General features: G+C 36.5%; 1 protein-coding gene across 2 annotated transcripts; it reads left to right on the top strand.

The window, feature by feature from the left end:
- The first annotated feature begins 7,140 nt into the window (after positions 1–7,140).
- On the top strand, positions 7,141–18,159 carry LOC141647341 (E3 ubiquitin-protein ligase JMJ24). Of its 2 annotated transcripts, none has more exons than XM_074455484.1 (15): positions 7,141–7,407; positions 7,673–8,287; positions 9,108–9,250; positions 9,332–9,431; positions 9,561–9,693; positions 9,781–9,835; positions 10,020–10,701; positions 11,508–11,837; positions 12,506–12,913; positions 12,998–13,067; positions 15,941–16,026; positions 16,486–16,605; positions 17,079–17,149; positions 17,369–17,460; positions 17,735–18,159. In XM_074455484.1, coding segments are annotated over exons 2-15 (2,835 nt in total). In that variant the 5' UTR covers positions 7,141–7,407; positions 7,673–7,744; the 3' UTR covers positions 17,737–18,159. The 2 variants fall into 2 exon arrangements, with proteins under 2 accessions (XP_074311585.1, XP_074311584.1); XM_074455483.1 differs by having other exon boundaries at positions 17,369–17,489.
- Positions 18,160–18,266: the final 107 nt, after the last annotated feature.

Here is an 18,266-nt window from a genome sequence, read left to right as displayed (position 1 = left end):
CCACCTGTTCATTTTGAGACCGACAAAACAGTCTCAAAACCACTTTAAATTGATTTCTGGAGAAGAAATTGGGACCGAAGACAGTCGCAAATTAGCGACCATGGTAAGGTTTTGAGACCGCATTTGTCGGTTGCAATTTTGCGACCGCATTTGTCGGTTGCAATTTTGCGACCGCTTGTAAGCCGGATCCAAAAAGTGGAATTTGTTACTAGATTTTCGGACCTGTCGGTCTCAAAATCAAAAAAACGGTCTCAAAATCGGTTTTAAGACCGTCTTTTCAATGTTTGAGACCACTTTAGGCGGTCTCAAAAACGCGTGTTTTTTTGTAGTATAGCACCATCTACTCCAATTAGACTCCTACAACCTCTTGTTAACCTAGTAATTTGAGTATGAAATGCATTGAAGCAGTACTTGAACTGAAGAGCACCTTCTTGGTTAACAGCTCTAAATGCCAACACTACCAGGGTTGGTAAGCTTGATCATTTCACAATATTGACAAACACTATTACAAATATAGGCAATAACAACGCCCCATAACAACGCATATTAACGCATTATATGTGATACCGTTGTTAATCAGGTTAGTATATTTTGGCGCAATTCTATGAAAAGTAATAACAACGGTTATTTCTTTAAAACCGTTGTTATTAGTAATCACAACGGGTTTCATTTTAGAACCGTTGTTAATAGTTGAAAAGTATAACAACGGTTATTTATTTAAAATTCTTGTTATTACTTTTAACAACGGTTTTTTTGCATATAACCGTTGTTATTACTTTTAACAACGGTTTTTTACATATAACCCTTGTTATTACTTTTAACAACGGTTTTTTACACTTTTAACAACGGTTTTTTACATATAACCCTTGTTATTACCTTCGCACCAAAATATTTTCATTGTGGGACAAACCGGATCCCTTATGTTTCTTTCCCTTTCTATTCTTTATTCATCTTCAACCTTCGCATCTTCATCTCTCTCACACTCAAAAACAAAACCTCTCACATAATACTCACTCAAAACCCACCACTCCCAAAACACTCAAAAATTCTCCCTAACTCATTTTACATACTTATAACCCATTTTCCAACCTTCAAAGCTACCAAAATCACTCAAAATCGACTTTTAGAAACCTAGGGTTTTAAAAATACGAGAGCAAGAAATTGATTTTTTGGTTTGATTTTCGCCTTATTACTTCGATTGTTAGGTATGAAATACTAACCTACTCGATTTATTTGTCAACACAAAATCTTAATAATTGCACATCTATTTTATTTCCCATTTTACTGTCGTTTGACTAACCCTTCTTTATCTCACCATCGACATCACTCTCCCCTTTATCAATTATTCATTTTACACTATCAACTACCCTATTAAATTTTAGGGTTTTGTTTGATTTCATAAGGATCTCATCTTTCAGAGTATCCATGAAGGGATTCAGATATAGAGGTATTCTTTCTAACCGTAATTGCTTCGCCTATTTTGATTTTAAAATCTCTGGTGCCTTGTTGAATTTTAGGTTTCGTTTGATATTTGTACGTTTTTTACCGTCTCGCATTATTCTTATACTTGAAATTTTTTACATTGTAGTCTTGGAGTCTTGGAGGTAGTATGCTAATATGCTCAGCTGATTTAAAAGGTCAAACATGGTGGAATTTTGTACATTGTAATCTTTTACCGTCTTTCTTGTCAAGTAATCTCGCTCAATATATGGGCTCCTTATTTAATGATCATATTGTTTGGTGGACATGACGCTTCTTTGTATACTATTATTTGATTATAGATGATTAATTTCAGAGGTGCGTGAAATGGTATGTATTCCTTCTTTTTCACGAAGATACTAACATGTGACCTCGTCATTTTCCTCATTTCAGCGGTATTACCTAGCATTGGGATTGTAATATATGCTCTTATTTAGGTTAACATCTTAAATTGACCTCTTCTTTAGAGAAATTGATCCAGCAGGTAGTAATCACTGCTGCCGGAGCAACTCTGACTGACAAAGCAGGACGAAAGCCACTTCGTTTGGTAATTATCACTACTTTTTTTCACTAGAAATTATGTTGTTCATATATAGTTTACATATAGTGCAAAGTTTTTAATTGCTAAGGATTCGCAAGACTCATAATATTTGGTCTTTGGAATTTTATAGAACTGTTTAATTTATTTGCTGCATATCAACAAGTCTTTCAACTATAACTAATTTGACTCGGTAATTTAGTCCACCCACAATATCCATTATGGTTTGAATATTCTTTCAAATTTTATGAAGTTAAGATGGATCAATGTTGTTTGTGTTACTTCAGTTTCAAGTGTTTGGGTTCACGACTTTTAGTTTTATGGCTAAAGATGCAATATATGCTCATTTTTGGCTAAACTTGTGAAATTTCTATGTTGTGCTACCTCACTTTCTTCTTTTTGATTTCTCCTTCATTTTTAATTTTTGCTTTATTCCTTGATTTTTGCTAGTAAACATTCATTTTATGCTGTTTGTAGGTTAGACTTTTGGTGATTTTCATATATTTTCCTCAGGTATCTTCCTCCTTTGTTTTTCCTCAACTTATTGCTTCCATCCACTTCTCATATCTACGTAGGTTTCCCTTTTTTATTTCCATCATCTTAACTTAAATGTATCATTGCAGATTTAAATTTGGGAGTGTCAATTGAGGAGATGAGGGGTGTTAATAAGGTGTAGGCTCACCAACTATTTAGGGAATACGTAATATTGAATAGTCTATTCACTAAGATGTTATTGTTATGTTGGATGTGATGCGAGATTGATGTAAGTTTGTTGGAATTGTATTGTTGAATATTTTATTCACTAAAATGTTCATGCGTAGTAGTGGAGTTGTAACTCTCGGATGTAAATGGATGTTTGAATTGTGGTATTAATATTTTGAGAAAATCGTTGTGTTAGTGCATAAAACTTTGCAGGTGTTTAATTTTGGGTTAATCAATTTAAAGTGAGCTTTTGTTGTATGTTGATACCGCTGATGTTGTTGATACAAGATTTTTAATGCACTAATTTTGTATTTTTTTTTTTAAAACTAATAAACATCAATAACAACGGTTATATGCCAAAAAACCGTTGTTAATAGTCAATTTTAACAACGATTTTTTAACATATAACCGTTGTTATTACTTTTAACAACGGTTTTTTATAAATATAACCCTTGTTAAAAGTCTTCACAATTTTGGTGGGAAAGATACAACAACGGTTTTTTATATTATAACCGTTGTTATATCTTTCCCACCAAAATTTTGTCAAACTTTCCACAACGACTTACTCACAACAACAACGGCTTTTAACCGTTGTGAATAATTTCCACAACGGTTTTAGTAAATAACCTAACCGTTGTAAATACCTGTTACAACGACCGCTTTAACAACGTCCGCTTTTCTTTTTAACAACTGTTTTTACCCGTTGTTATAGCCTGTATCTGTAGTAGTGAAAGTAGTCTATATGACTCATCATGCCTACCATTAATTTCTTTCAAGGCAATTCTTTCATCTTATACAAAGAGGATTTAGACATTTTCAGTCCATATACCTCTTCATTAACAAGTCATTGCATGAATGAGCAGTAATTGCAGGGTTTGCTCTTATGTCTTCCATTAATTTCTTCGCCACCCATTTACAATTTGTCATTGGATTGTTGTTTCTCACACCATCACACCCATGCTCAGGATTTCTTATTGTCTTGATTGCCCATGTTTGGCCATCATTTAGAACACTTGCATGTATTCTCCATCCACAATTTGCAGTAGCACAATTTGATGTATACCTATTACATTCAGCTTTCACCACCACCAAATTAAACCCTTCTTTGACGCAGTAGTTTCTTAAAACATCCTTGAAATAAATGGTCCTTGTCCATGAATATTTTCCAAGGTTTCAATATAATTGCCCCAAATACTTTGTTCTCATATAACTCACCATTTTAAAACAATTTTGCATTGTATTCTTCATCCTCCTCATCTAGCCATCTTTGTTCCTCATATGGATTATAGTCATTATCAATGAACTCCATGGTGGATATGATAACATTGTCCTCTTTTTCAAGGTCAGACAAACCCTGCTCATCATCAATCTCATTATCAATATCATCCTCAACAGATGGAATATAGGACCCATCACTATTTTCTGCATCAGAATCACAATTCACAACTGTCCTCAAACCCCTTGACCTAGAACCCCTTGTCACTCTTGTATTATTCTCTTGTATCTCAACAGAAGTTGTCTTACCTTTAGGGATATCCGGATATATACCCGTTTCCTCACAGTTGTTGTTTTGGGAATTTTAAACTTTGAAACCTTAGATGAAGAAACTTGAATAGTTGGAGGAGGTTTAAACGTGGGAAATGTTCTCCTAGTAATAGTGGCCATGGATGTCACAATAGGTGAAGCAGGCTCATTGGGTTTAACAGATCCCACAATAGGTGAAGTAGGTTGACCGACTTACCATGTATTTAACCTTCCACTTCTCCTTGGTAAAAAAACGGGATGGAGTAGACAACAGAATAGGTGAGGCAGGCTCATTGTCATTGGGTTCAACAGACACCACAATAGGTGAAATAGGTTTACTGACTTTCCTTGTTGAATCCTTACACTTTTCCTTGGTGATACAACACCAACTTCATTGGATGAAATAGACAACTTAATATCTTCTATTGTTTGAATAGGTTCAGGAACAGGTTTAGGGACAACTTTAGGAACAGGCTTCAACACACTTCTCTTACAAGGTAGATTTGCCCTTGATGTCCCCTGTTTTTTATTCTCTAAAGTCACCTCAACCTCATTAACATTGTCCTTTTTCTTATAAGACCTAACTTGTCTTACCATAAGAAGAACATGACAAGGTTTAACCTCAGACCCAATCTATATATCAATTATTTTCTTCCCCTCTAACCTATTGAACATTTCCATAAGATCAATGTCATCCCTTAACCACATTGATCTCATTTTATAGGAATATGCCAATGAAGGGTTTGTAGGCCATTCAATCTTTTCTTCTTCCACCTTATCAAATATGTCGTTATAAACATCAATAAGCAAGATGATTCCTATCAGTATCTTCAACTAAAACCTCAACAAAATTAGGCCTATAATGCAGTTTCAAGACTATATTCTCCATAATGCATTCAAAATTTAACATTTACAAAGTTTAAGTTAAAAAAACATCATCAAAAACATAATCTGATCAAAAATAGCAAATAATCTAAGATATGAGCTTAAAAGATTGCAACTTTGCTAAATTAAAGCATAATTAAACACACAAAAAAAAAAATCAATAACCAAAATTTAAACCCAAAAGATAGGGAAAACATCTTACCTTTAATCGCAGACGATGAAAGATGGAACCTTGGGTTTAATACTTCTTGATAGCGACAGATGAAATTATGAGGCAGAAACCCTAATTTTTTTTACTGATGAAATGGGAAATGAAAAGAAACAGAGTAAAAGTGGGGGAGCTGAAGGGTTTTGATCAATTAAAGGTTTTTTTTTTTTAAATAATTCATTTCTTATGTGTAATAGTCAAACAGTCTAGCCATTAGTCACATCAGCCCATCCTTGCCATGACATTCGCCACCTTTGGACACTTAACGTCCCATTTAGACGGAATTAAAGTTAACGGTCACGTTAATTACAATTAAGATAGTTCAGGGTTACCAAAAACTTTTTCTAATTTGCAGGGTTACCATGTGTGATTTCAAAAAGTCAAGGGTCATCGTGTAGAAAAAGCCAAACTTTATTTTTATGAAACGATTACAAGTAGGGGTGTTAATGAGTATGAGCCGAGCCGAGCCCGAGCTTGGCCTTGCTCGGCTTGTGCTCGTAAAGTAAAACTCGAGTTCGAGCCGATCTTGAGCTTACCCGAGCTTGAAAAAATTGTGCTCGTTATCAAGCTTGTGAGCTTTAACGCGAGCTCGAGCTCAACTCAAGCCTATATATAATATTGAATTTTCGTTTTTTCTCTCTCGATATTTTCAATAACAAGGCTTGAAAGTTTTATATACAAATATTGGAAATTAAATCAATGAGACATATTTTACATGTGTGAATGTGTGATACAGATATATAACTAAGACAAAATATTTTTATAAAATATGAGTGATATCTTATCTAATTACACAAGTTCGAGCCGTTCACGAGCTTTTCGAGCCGAGCTAACGTTAGCTCGGCTTGACTCGTTAAGCCCTCGAGCCGAGCTTTGACTGAGCCGAGCTCGAGTTGCTCGCGAGCTGTCTCATCTCATTAACAGCCCTAATTACAAGCATTGAATCATCACAATATTTGATCCAGACTGTTGATAAGAAATCGAGGTCCATTTCTTTTGAGGAAATGAAGAGAATACAAACCGGTGTTAAGTGGCACACATTCTATTGAGTACTCTCTCCTATTCTGCCTATTGTTCCTCTCTCTCTTTTTGCACAAAAATTAAGAAAATGAATTTGGACAACACAAAATACTTTACCCCACCTGAAATTGAATTTGGATTACACAAAGGTTTCCAAAAAAGGAAAGAGAGAACAAAACCCGACTAGCATAAAAAAGGAAAGGGGGAACTACAAGCATAATAGAAGGGAATATCTTTCAAAAGATGACGTGTCATAGTGCACCAACTCCCACATCTATTATATAGCTATTTATGACTTTACTAATTTCATGGCTTAATTACACCGGAAAGCCGCTACTTCCGTCAAATCTCCCAAAATGACTATGTGCATCCATTCACGATAATTAGTTTCAAACCAGCGTCAAATTTGATAAGTAAATAACTTTAAAATCCCAAAAAATTACACAACACTTAGGGTCGTTTGGTTACCTATTGAATAATATAGGAATTCCAATTCATATGAATTCTAAAAATGGGTAACTTGTTTGGTTATCCAAATTCACATGAAATAAAATTATCTTACCTTGAAACCCCATTTCCTTCATGATGGAGAAAGTTGTTTACCTAGGTCCCCTAGGTAAGTGGGAATTACTACATGAATTGCATTTACTTTATGCAACTAAACAACATTTTCTAATTCACATGAATTCTAAAATCATGTGATTTAATACTTCCTAGGCAATCAGCTTCCTGCATGCAACCAAACGACCCTTATTTGATCATAAAGCTATTTTACAAGAGTTTCGGGTTTTGACCAACTCATCGATCCCTCGAACATGAGAAAGGGTTGCCGGTCGACTTTACCAGATTTCTGGAACATTTGCTTTGCTCCATCCTATGGACTCTCGAGTCTCAACGTCGACTGTTTGAACTAAAATTTCCCAATTAAACTTCTCTCCTCCTATAAACCCTAATTTACTAATCTCGATTCTTTTAATTTACCCCTCAAAATTCAATCTACAGCTCTAATTTCTCAAACATTGAAGATCAATTCACTTCGGCTGTACTGTTCGTAAGTTTTTCCACCGTTTTACGATGTTACTGAACTATATTTGACTATTTGATTTAATGTTTTCTGCTAATATAATGGATATTACATACAATTGAACATAGATATAAGTAATCGACTGTCAATTTAGTTATTGATGTAAAGATAGTGTTCGTAGATTAATCAAATTGATAAATTAGGGTTTATAGAATTAGTAATTTAGTAGTAGTAGTAGTAGTAGTGTAATTGCAGTAAAATGGAGCTTGACAGTGGATTGTTTTGATTTTAGGGTATGCTTCGTCCAGCGATTGATTGATTTATGAATCAGTTGATGTAGAAGCTGGTTGAATTTTAGAGAAGTATGGATAATTCGGGTGTTGTGAATGGGGATGATCATGGTGGTATACCGGATGATTTGCGGTGTAAGAGGTCGGATGGTAAACAATGGAGGTGTACAGCATTGTCTATGCCGGATAAAACTGTGTGCGAGAAGCACTACATTCAGGCGAAGAAGAGGGCAGCTAACTCTGCGTTAAGAGCTAGTATGAAGAAGACGAAGAGGAGGCCTGAGGGGGAAAGTCCAGTGTATATGGATGGTAAGAGTGATGATCATAAGGATTTAGGTCTTATGGATGTCAATGAGACGGAGTTTACGGCGAAGAAGGATATGGATAGGGTTCCTAAGAATCAACTTGTGGGTTCCCCGGGGTCTTCTCCACAACTGAAGAATTTGTTAGAACGACACCCGTTGAATGAATTGAATTTGGAGGACGACATGCAAGATGATTCTGGTAATTTGGACGGAAGTCATAGGTCTTTCAGGACGTCGCCTTCCTATGCGGTAGAATCATTGAGGGATTTGCCACGGAAAAGCACAGTCAATGGTGCTCCAGCAACAAGTGAGGTAGCTTGTCTACTCTTCTTTTGTTCTCTTGTACTCCCTATGAGTCAGAGCAATCTTCCCATTTGATTTTATGCTAATTTCAAAACATGAACTTAGACCCTGTTTTTTTCTCATTTATATATATTCTTCGGTTTGTTTATATTATTTTGTAAAACATTTTTTTGAACAAATTCTAATATTTTAGTACATATTATAATTTTAAAACATATTTACGATTTTATGGTCTCAGTCTTGAAAACTTGAACAAATTATGTTAAATGGAAGGTTACCATGACTATGAATGACTTAAGAGGAAGTCTATTAAAATTTAAAGTTTAGTCAAAAGATTTTTTTTTGTGTAGTTAACTTTTGTGATCCCGTCACTGATGTATGTAGACATCGATTCTATCTTTGAAAATCAGGGTAGGAGGAGGTCAATGATGTTTTAAATCAATGACCAGTAATCTGTCTACAGATGCGCTCGTTTCTTTTCTTTATAATCGGTGTTAGTAACCAGAATCAGTATCTGGTTATATATACTGCGTATATTTCACTCTTATTTGTCTTAATTAGTTTTGTGGCTCTGAAATCACAAATTGCTTGGTATAGCTAACTAATGGCCTCTATTTCAAGCACACTCATTTTCTCGTAAAAAGGAAGTGGAGAGACTGTGTTGAATTAGTTGTTGTTTCATAGATTGAATGATCATGATCCCAAAAAATGGTATAGGTGAGCTACAGATAATCTCTCATCTTTAGTTCTACATTATGCGTTTTTTCGTCGAGTCCCTTGACAATTCTTTAGTCCTTGGTTTTAAAAGAAGTTCAATGTTGCCGTTTAGGATGTTTCTGATGCAAGCACAGATTCGTCTAGGGACACTGGTGGACTAACTTGCCATCAGTGCCAAAGAAGTAATAAAGGTTCAGTTATCTGGTGCCTTAAGTGTGAGAGGAGAGGGTACTGCAGTAGCTGCATCAGTACATGGTAAGACGAGTTATTTTATCTCTTTAGTCATCTTACTTTTCAATGGTGCTAGTGCATGACCCGCAATGCCTTTTCTGTCAGGTATGCAAACATCCCTTTAGAAGAGATCCAAAGATTATGCCCTGCATGTCGTGGCTCTTGTAGCTGCAAGGTCTGCTCCAGGGTTGATAATCTGATAAAGGTAAAAATTATAAATCAAGGGGATCATGTATGATGTTGCTCCATTGCTTTCTTACCTATAGTTTTAGAGTCAGTTCAGATAAGATGTGATCTTTGTAACGGCAAAAGACAACCTTGGTCGCCATTGTAGGGAAGAATAAAAGAGATACCAGCACTGGACAAGTTGCGATACCTGTACTGCTTGCTGTTTTCAGTGCTTCCTATAGTTAAGCGGATTCACCAGCAACAGTGCGTGGAAATAGAATTAGAGAAAAAGCTTCGTGGTAAGCTTAAGATCTCACAATTTTATTGTTTTTTAAACATTATTTACTGCTTAGCATACATAATTTAATTAACTATTAATGAATCAGGTGTCGAAGTTGATCTTGAGAGAACAAAACTGAACGCCGACGAGCAAATGTGCTGGTATTTACTATGTCTCTGTTTCATTTGCATGGACAATTATCATACTAATCGTTCACGAAACTAGTTAACTGCCTGAACGAGCTTCTTAGTAGAGCATATTGATGCTTGATATTTTTTGTTAATTAGTTAACTGTCTTTTTTATTAGATTTTATGTTTTCTTTAACTGAAAGGGTTCTGGGTCAGCGATTGCTGCAGAGTACCTATCGTAGACTATCATCGACATTGTCCAGACTGTTCTTATGATCTTTGTCTGAATTGCTGCCAAGATCTCCGTGTAACAACTCGGGTTGATGCAGAAGATGGTTTGGGAAATAATTTTATCACTAAGAAAGAACAGTGTATATATGCTCCAAGCGAGCAGGAGTCTTTGCCCAAGCATAGGCTTTTGTTAACTTCAAAATTTCCTGGCTGGAGAGCCAATGAAGATGGAGGTGTACCATGCCTTCCAAGAGATCATGGTGGTTGTGGTTCCCCATATTTGACTCTTCAGAGAATCTTTAAGATGAATTGGGTTGCTAAACTGGTAAAAAATTTAGAAGAGATGGTCAGTGGTTGCACGGTTGACAACTCCAGTACTTCGTCAGAATTCAACTGTGCGCTCCTTGAATGTGCACATCGTGAGGAAAGTGACGACAATTTTATATATGGTCCATCAGCTCAAGAACTTAAAAGAGATGGGACTGAGTACTTTAGAAAGAATTGGGCAAAAGGCAAACCAGTCATTGTCAAAGAGGTTTGCGATATTTCGTCAAGCGCGAGTTGGGACCCCATGGTAATATGGAGAGAAATTTGTGAAGCTACTGATGAGAGGATGAATGATGCAAGTAAAATTGTGAAGGCTGTTGATTGTTTGGATTTGTCTGAGGTATGTTTACCAGGTTTGTGCTGGCTGCAGTAGAGAAAAAGGATTACGCATCGGATGTATTACCTCATACCCTTCTAGTTTTTGAGCATTTAAAATTTAGAAGTGCTATAATGATTTTTTAATGGCAAAAAATTAATTTAATTTATAAGTATAGTTTTTGAGCAATGTTGTATTTTTTTGTTTAATGTTTAAATGAACGAGCTCAAAAACTTTATACTAAATACTCTCTATTTTTTTAAATAAAATTCAAAAAATTTATCATAAAACTCAGAAAGTACAAAATCAGATGTACTACCTCTGATGTATAATCTATGAACTGGCTGCAGTAGGGAGAATGTATTTGGCAATGTGCATTTCAATTTATTCTCTTAAAATCCAGGACATTCGCAGCTAAAGAGTGAAATAGATCTAATTTTTTAAAAGTAGTGTGTGGTTCAGTCAATCGCGAGGTGTTAATAAATCCTATGCTAGAAGCAGCTCATCAATCCTATGCAAGAAGTGTTCATAATCCTACTTGTTTGTAAACCCTATGCTAAAAGCCTAAAAGAATCTCATAAATCCTATGCCAGAAGAAGTTTTCATTAATCTTCCACTCTCGGGAAAAGGCAAAACTCTGTATTTCCTTTGTATGTGTATTCATGTAGCTTGTGGTTGGGAGGAGGTAGCTAGTGGTTTTAAGGATGCTAGAACTTTATCCAAGCTTGTTTCATGTTTGTGTTTTCTTTTTTTGTAAGGAGCCGTTAACTAGTGATATAGTGTATACTGGAATTTAAAATTTTGACAGTACTTGTCTCATATAATGGTAGGTCGATATAGAACTTGGGCAGTTCATGAAAGGATACTCGGAGGGGCTCTTGCATGAAAATGATTGGCCTCAAATGTTGAAGTTGAAAGATTGGCCATCTCCAAGTGCTTCAGAAGAGTTCTTTTTGTATCAAAGACCTGAATTTATTAGTAAAGTGCCTTTGCTTGAGTTTATTCATTCGAAGTTTGGGCTTCTGAATGTTGCTGCCAAGTTACCCCACTACTCCTTGCAAAATGATGTAGGGCCTAAAATATTTATCTCATATGGACTGTTTGAGGAGTTAGGAAGAGGTGATTCAGTGACCAATCTCCATTTGAAAATGCGTGATATGGTAAGTTTCTTTTCCTCTTTATCCCCCATTATTTTCTAAGTTTGTGATTGAAGAGCAATTCTGCATTGAGCTTCCGCAGGGCTGTATTCTGCTAATACTGTTTCTTCCTTCACAATTCACTAAAGATAAAGAGACAATACGTTTCAATTTGTGACTTGTCCTTGTATATCCTCTATGCTTCCACACACATCAGTATGTATCTGAAATGTGCATCAGGCTATACATACTGGAAGCTATTGTAGTAACTGTCTAGGTGGGAGGTTTAGTGGAAATTTTGATTGTGTTGGATGTGTTACTTGCACATTCTACCATTTTAAAACTTGGTCCCTCAGTTTGTTCTGGACTTGGGTAACAAATCTACTATAACGACTGGGGAATTATTGCGTGTAGAGAAATATTGGAGATGAATTATTGCATGTTGAGAGATATCAGAGATGAATTATTGCATGTTGAGAGATATTAGAGATGAACGGCTTCCTTCTTATAGTGCCTGGTCCTTTTTAATGTTCAAGCCTACTGTAAAAAATGTCACAAAATCGACAATATTGTAGACTGGTGATGTTTTATTTACTAGTGGATGATGACCCTTAAGTTTGGGCTTCCTCCCTTCTTATCAGAATTAGTACATACTCTCAGTTTGACGATATTTTTCTAACATTTGCATGCAGGTATATATATTAGTGCATTCATGTGAGGTAAAAGTTAAAGGCTCGCAGCAAGAAAACATTGAGAAGGCGCAGAAAGCCTACACTGAATCTGGATTGCAACATTCATCTGAAGTTCCATGCAGAGACTTAAATGAAGTAGCTCCAGTTGGCTTCCCTTCTGATGAAGCTGATAGACATCAAGTATGTAGGGCAAATCTAGATATAAATCTTAGCGATCCAATGGATGAAACCGAAAGCCAGAGTATTGACCTTGAGCGTGAAAGCGTGGAGAGGGGAGCAATTTCTTCTTATACGCGCCCTGGAGCTGCTTGGGACGTCTTTCGGCGGGAGGATATTTCAAAGCTAACTGAGTATTTAAAAGCACACTGGAAAGAGTTGGGAATGTCGGATATAGCACAAAGTGATTCAGTGAGCAACGAGTTTCTAATTTTCTTTTACATAATTTAATTTTCTTTGATTGATATAATATTAATCTTATTCTTGGAATATCAGGGTAACCCCATTTTTAATGAACAAGTGTATCTCAAGAATCACCATAAAACGAGACTTAAGGAAGAATTTGGTGAGTTTGCTTTGGACTTCTCTTAATCTCTTATCATTCTTTAGTTTATAGGCTTGTAGCTTCTTCGTATGTCTGTGACCTAAAACATGTTTAGGAACCAGCCGGCAAACAATGACACGACCCAAAAACACGACACAAAATTAATGGGTTTGGGTTGAGGCTTAATGACCCATTTATGTAAGGGGGTCAACACGAACACGACAAGAGATTTAATTGGGTCGGGTTTGGGTTGAGCTCTCTAAACACAAATGACTTGTTTAATAAATTAATACTAATTTTTCTTTATCCTCCATCACATTAATATACTTATATTTTTCAAATATTGACATGACACGAAAACACGACATGAACTTAACAGGTTAGGGTTGAGGTTTGATGACCCATTTATATAAGTGGGTCGACACGAACACGACACGATATTTAATTATTGGGCTGAATTTGGGTTGAAGGGTTCGTGACCCGTTTACATGTGACACTAACACGAAGCCGACACGACCTGATCTGTTTTGCCAAGTGTATTCAGACCTAACACCTAAACCCAATGGTGGTGGACCACCACCAGTGGGTTTAGGTGTTGTCCACCACCATTGGGTTTAGGTGTTAGGTCTGAATACACCTGGCAAAACTAACCCAACACGACCTGCCTCGAACAAACTTATCCGAATATGACCCGAGAATCCAAGTCAACCCAAAATTTGAAGGCCCTACCCTGCAGCTTATGGCCTTACTCCCCAATGCATCGTTAATAGTACACCTGTAACATACCCAAACTCGAAATAACGCGGTCCGCCATCAATTATATCTGAAATAGATCAGATCCGAACTCACCCGAATCTTAATGATTGGTTAGCCAGGATTGTTCTTGACCGCTTGGCTGGTTTTTTCTTCATACTACTGTTTCACCTGTTATGGTGTTAGTTGTTCTATTTCTAGTCTCACAAGTCATGGTTAATGGTTACCTTGAGTTACTTGACACAATCTAGTTCATATTGCCTGAAATAGCATATGTTCAGTAAAAAGAGCTGCCAACTCACTGGGATATAAATGTAAAGGTTTTGCCAAATGCCAACTTACTGGGGATATTGTCATTTAGCAATTTTAATGATGCCTTGTTATTGTGGTCTCTGACCCAGAAATTGCATACATGATATGTTTTACTTTTTTTTTTTTTGTAGTTCCTTTAGTGCCTTAAGTAACCCTCACTTCCATCCCTCCCTTTGTTTAAGAAGCGTCTAGCTCAATGAGGCGCACATCTCATCACTTTGCAGGATAGGTGTCTTGAAGGTGCTCTGAGTGATGCACGTCACTCTGAGGCACAAGGCATACAATGCTTACTTTTTTGCGTTGTTCCTTTTGTGCGTCAAGTAACCCCAACCCCTCCCTCCCTTGTTTTAAAAACCACGCGGCTCAATGAGGCACACATTCCATCACTTCATAGGGTAGGTGTCTTAAAGGCGCTATGAGTCGCGAACCTCACTCTGAGGCACAAGGAACAAGGTGCCCTGACATGCACTTTCTTGCTCTAAGGCGCCAACATAGTTTAGATGACTAAAGAAGTCATATGCGATGGACATGACTTCCCACACAAGCCATTTAAAGGTGATTAAAAAAAGGATTTTTTGTCAAAAACTACCTTATATTTAGGGGTATTTGTAAAAAGACTACCTTATATTATTTTTCTTGTTTTAGATTACCTTTATTTTCTTGTTTTAGATTACCTTTATGTTTCAAACTACCTATGCTGAAAATATGGCGAAATTTGGTCGATTTAACGACATTAACCTATCTCACATTACTCTCTTAACACCAAACAACAATGATCAAGTGCGTTCAAACCATAATTTAACTTCAAATAAGCATAATTTATGTTTTCACATTTCAATAGTAACTACGAACATCTCTTAAAGTTAAGGGTAAGTACATCATGACTTCCCAAAATAGGGTCTAAGCAAGTTTGAAACATAAAGGACTCATGCAAGATAAGTTAAAGCCAGAAAACTGACCAATTCCGTCTAGACTCTTAGCATAGGTAGTTATTGACCAAAAATAAAGAAACCAAAGGTAGTCGAAAACAAAAAAAATAATGTAAGGTAGTATTTTTCATGGTTACCGAATTCGCTATGAATACGTCCTTATCAATTCGCAATTCGCTCCTATAGAATGTGTGTTATATGTATTTTTAGTAAGCAACATGATAGAATTCGCTTTTAGCAATTCGCGATTCGCAGGGCACCGAGCGAATTCGGTAACCATGGTATTTTTTACAAATACCCCTAAATATAAGGTAGTTTTTAACAAAAAACCCTTAAAAAACCCTCCAAATCCTGCCACTACTATTTAAACGACGTTTCCAAAGTGTATCTTTCCACTATTCTACCGTCTTTTACTAGCAAGTTGTTTCCTTTCCTTTGCTCATCTTTTTCACCCGCTTCCTCTTATTTATGTTCTCTCTTCATTATTCTTTTTCTTGTTTGCTCTTCTCTTCTAAGTTCTTTTCTTGGTAGATTTCTTCTATTTTGTGCTTGTGCTCTGGTATCCTCGTCTGTTTTTCACACAATTCTGTTTTTTTTTTTTGTCTCTCTCTTCTTCTCTCTTCACCATTATCAGTTATGCCCTTTTTTGGTTTTCCTCTTCCTTTTCCCCTTTTCTTGTGGTTTTTTAATGCTATGATGTTCGATATTGTTTTGTGAATGACGTGCTAAACAAAAATCAATATAATTTTCCTCGAAGTAATATAAATGATGTGAATTTATGTTTTTTAAGTACTTAAATAGGATTAAATTAAAAGCTTAACCGAAAAACTGCACCCTCGCTTTGATGAGGATATCGTGATGCGTATGAGTAATAGCATTTTACTTTTTTTTTTTTGGTAGGGGTTGAACCTTGGTCATTTGAACAGTACTTGGGGCAAGCCGTGTTTATACCAGCTGGATGTCTGTTCCAAGTAAGATACCTTCAGGTAAGTCCATATGCGTTTCCTGGAGCTACTTGGTTGAAATCCTTATCATGTCAATATACGAAGGTCCTGCTGGATGCTGTTTATGGATGGGTCTCATTGGTTGCCAGCTACTTGCTTTGACCATTACACCAGTGCTGCTAAAATTTGCCCGTATCTTTGACTTAAGTAGCCCATGCTTGAACTGACAATATGTGTAGTTTCAGCAAATCTTTGGAACCACTTTACTCGTTGAATCATTAGTGGTAACCACTTAGATCATTATTAGACATGTTTTTTTTCCTTTCTGTTTGAGAGGAGCAGTAATATACTGAAGTCATATAGAGATCGCCGTCCATAGTTCTCACTTTGTCTACAGTTTTCGAAAATGGGGTCATGTTTGCATAGAAATATATAAAGGACTCATTTATGCAAGGTAAATTTATTGATATATGGCTTGATTTTATATGATTGACTTTGCAGTCCACGGTTCAGCTAGGTCTTGATTTCTTATCTCCAGAAAGCTTAGAGCAGGCATCAAAATTGGCTGAAGAGATACGTATTCTTCCAAATGACCATGCTACAAAGCTTCAAATGGTGGAGGTAGTCATAAAGGCTTCCATCTCCATGTTCTTAACATTGTGGTATATGATACGAGACCTGTATTACTGAGACTCTATATTACCTTACCTATGCACCCGGCACTTCATTCCAACCCGAGTTTGATAGTTGTACACATACCGGTGCCTGATAGTTCTAGACTTCTAACTGTGTTTGAGTAACATATTACCTTGCGTATGTGTTATTCATAGACTCCATAGTCCATATTACCTCAAGTATGTGTCTGAGAGTCGGCACTCGACCCTCCACTCTACGCTCGGCACTCGACCCTCTTACATGGGTAAGACACCTAGACACTTCATTCCTAGCCCACTACATGAGTGTTCTTATAAAATTGCCGAGTCCGATAGTTGACCTGCACCGTGTCCTATAATTCTAGCTGTGTTTATGTAACATGGTTGTTAAGATAATAATGCAGTTGGATGTTTCTCATTTGTGCTGTGCTGTGTCCTCAGGTTGGAAAGATATCACTTTATGCAGCTAGCTCTGCAATTAAAGATGTGCAGAAGCTGGTGCTTGATCAAAAGTAAGTGATGATCAATAAGTATTAATAATTCTTTTTGGTATTTATCCCCATTTTCACATTAGTGATGCGTCTCTTTGAGGAAGGCCGTGGTTGGATGAAACTTAACTTTACCAAATTTGTTTCTCTGTCTAATTTTTGTCAAGTTTCTGAAGGGATGTTTACTGTGTACTCCATGCAAAGCATGTTTATTTGCACATGATTTATTTTTATTTGTCGCAGGTCTGGTGCGGAACTTGTGTTCGAGGATCGTAATCTAACTGCAATGGTTTCAGAGAACCTGGAGAAATTGATTAAACAAAGACAAATTGCCTGTGCGTAATTCAGTTTATTGTGATGCTGGGTAAATATTGCTTTTTCCGATTTCCTTTTATTCATACTCCCTCAGCCGTGAACATAAACTCTCGGGTTTTATTGTTGTGTCCATGAATAAAGTTATTGGGATATTTCCTTTATCACAAATTGCTTGTTATTTGTTATTTGTTGTCTGTATGGTTTGTGTTCCGCATCTTTACTCAACTTGCATTTATCTCTACTAAGTTGGCTCCTTAATTATCGTGCAAAATAAACTTTTTTATATATGCACAGAGGGAGTACTGCTTTGGTTCTTGGTGGTGCTTTATCCAGAGTTTTAACTTAAGAAAGACGAGACCCGTGAGTACAGCTGAAAGGGTGACGCTGTTGCCGGGAACTGCACAGCTCGTAATCTCCTATACTTGGTGGATGTCGGCTTGTCTATGGTTGCCGGAGAAGTGTAAAGAGTTAGTGGATGGAGGTCAAAGAGGACGCAAGTAGTGTACGAGTGTTGGTATAGATAACGCCATTGTAAATTATACCTTCATGTCACATGCAACGATTTTTTTAATATTAATGATAGCAAAGCAGTTTAGTTTGGGTCAATATCTGTGTTGATGATTGCAAGAGCAGGCCGGGTCGGGTTAGTTTGTAGCTTGTATACTTTTAGCTTAAACATTGAATTATTCTCTTAATAAGAATCCCAGATTCTTGGTTTAGACCGTCCTTAGTTAAGATGATGCTTATAACCGATTAAATAAAGCACAAATATAAGGAGGGCTGTGAGCAGTCCGGATCCTCTGTCCCATTTTCGTTTTCCATTATC

This window comes from Silene latifolia, chromosome 3 (assembly GCF_048544455.1).
Source record: "Silene latifolia isolate original U9 population chromosome 3, ASM4854445v1, whole genome shotgun sequence".
NCBI lineage: Eukaryota > Viridiplantae > Streptophyta > Magnoliopsida > Caryophyllales > Caryophyllaceae > Silene > Silene latifolia.
The sequence above is the reverse complement of the archived record's forward strand: the minus strand, read 5'-3'. Positions and strand labels throughout refer to the sequence as shown.

Bases quoted from the DNA above. Each gene is read 5' to 3' on its own strand.
- LOC141647341 (XM_074455483.1), top strand. From the start codon at position 7,745: ATGGATAATTCGGGTGTTGTGAATGGGGATGATCATGGTGGTATACCG. The intron at 8,288-9,107 runs GTAGCTTGTCTA...GTTGCCGTTTAG, and splicing joins GTGCTCCAGCAACAAGTGAG to GATGTTTCTGATGCAAGCAC. The intron at 17,150-17,368 runs GTAAGTGATGAT...TATTTGTCGCAG, and splicing joins AAGCTGGTGCTTGATCAAAA to GTCTGGTGCGGAACTTGTGT.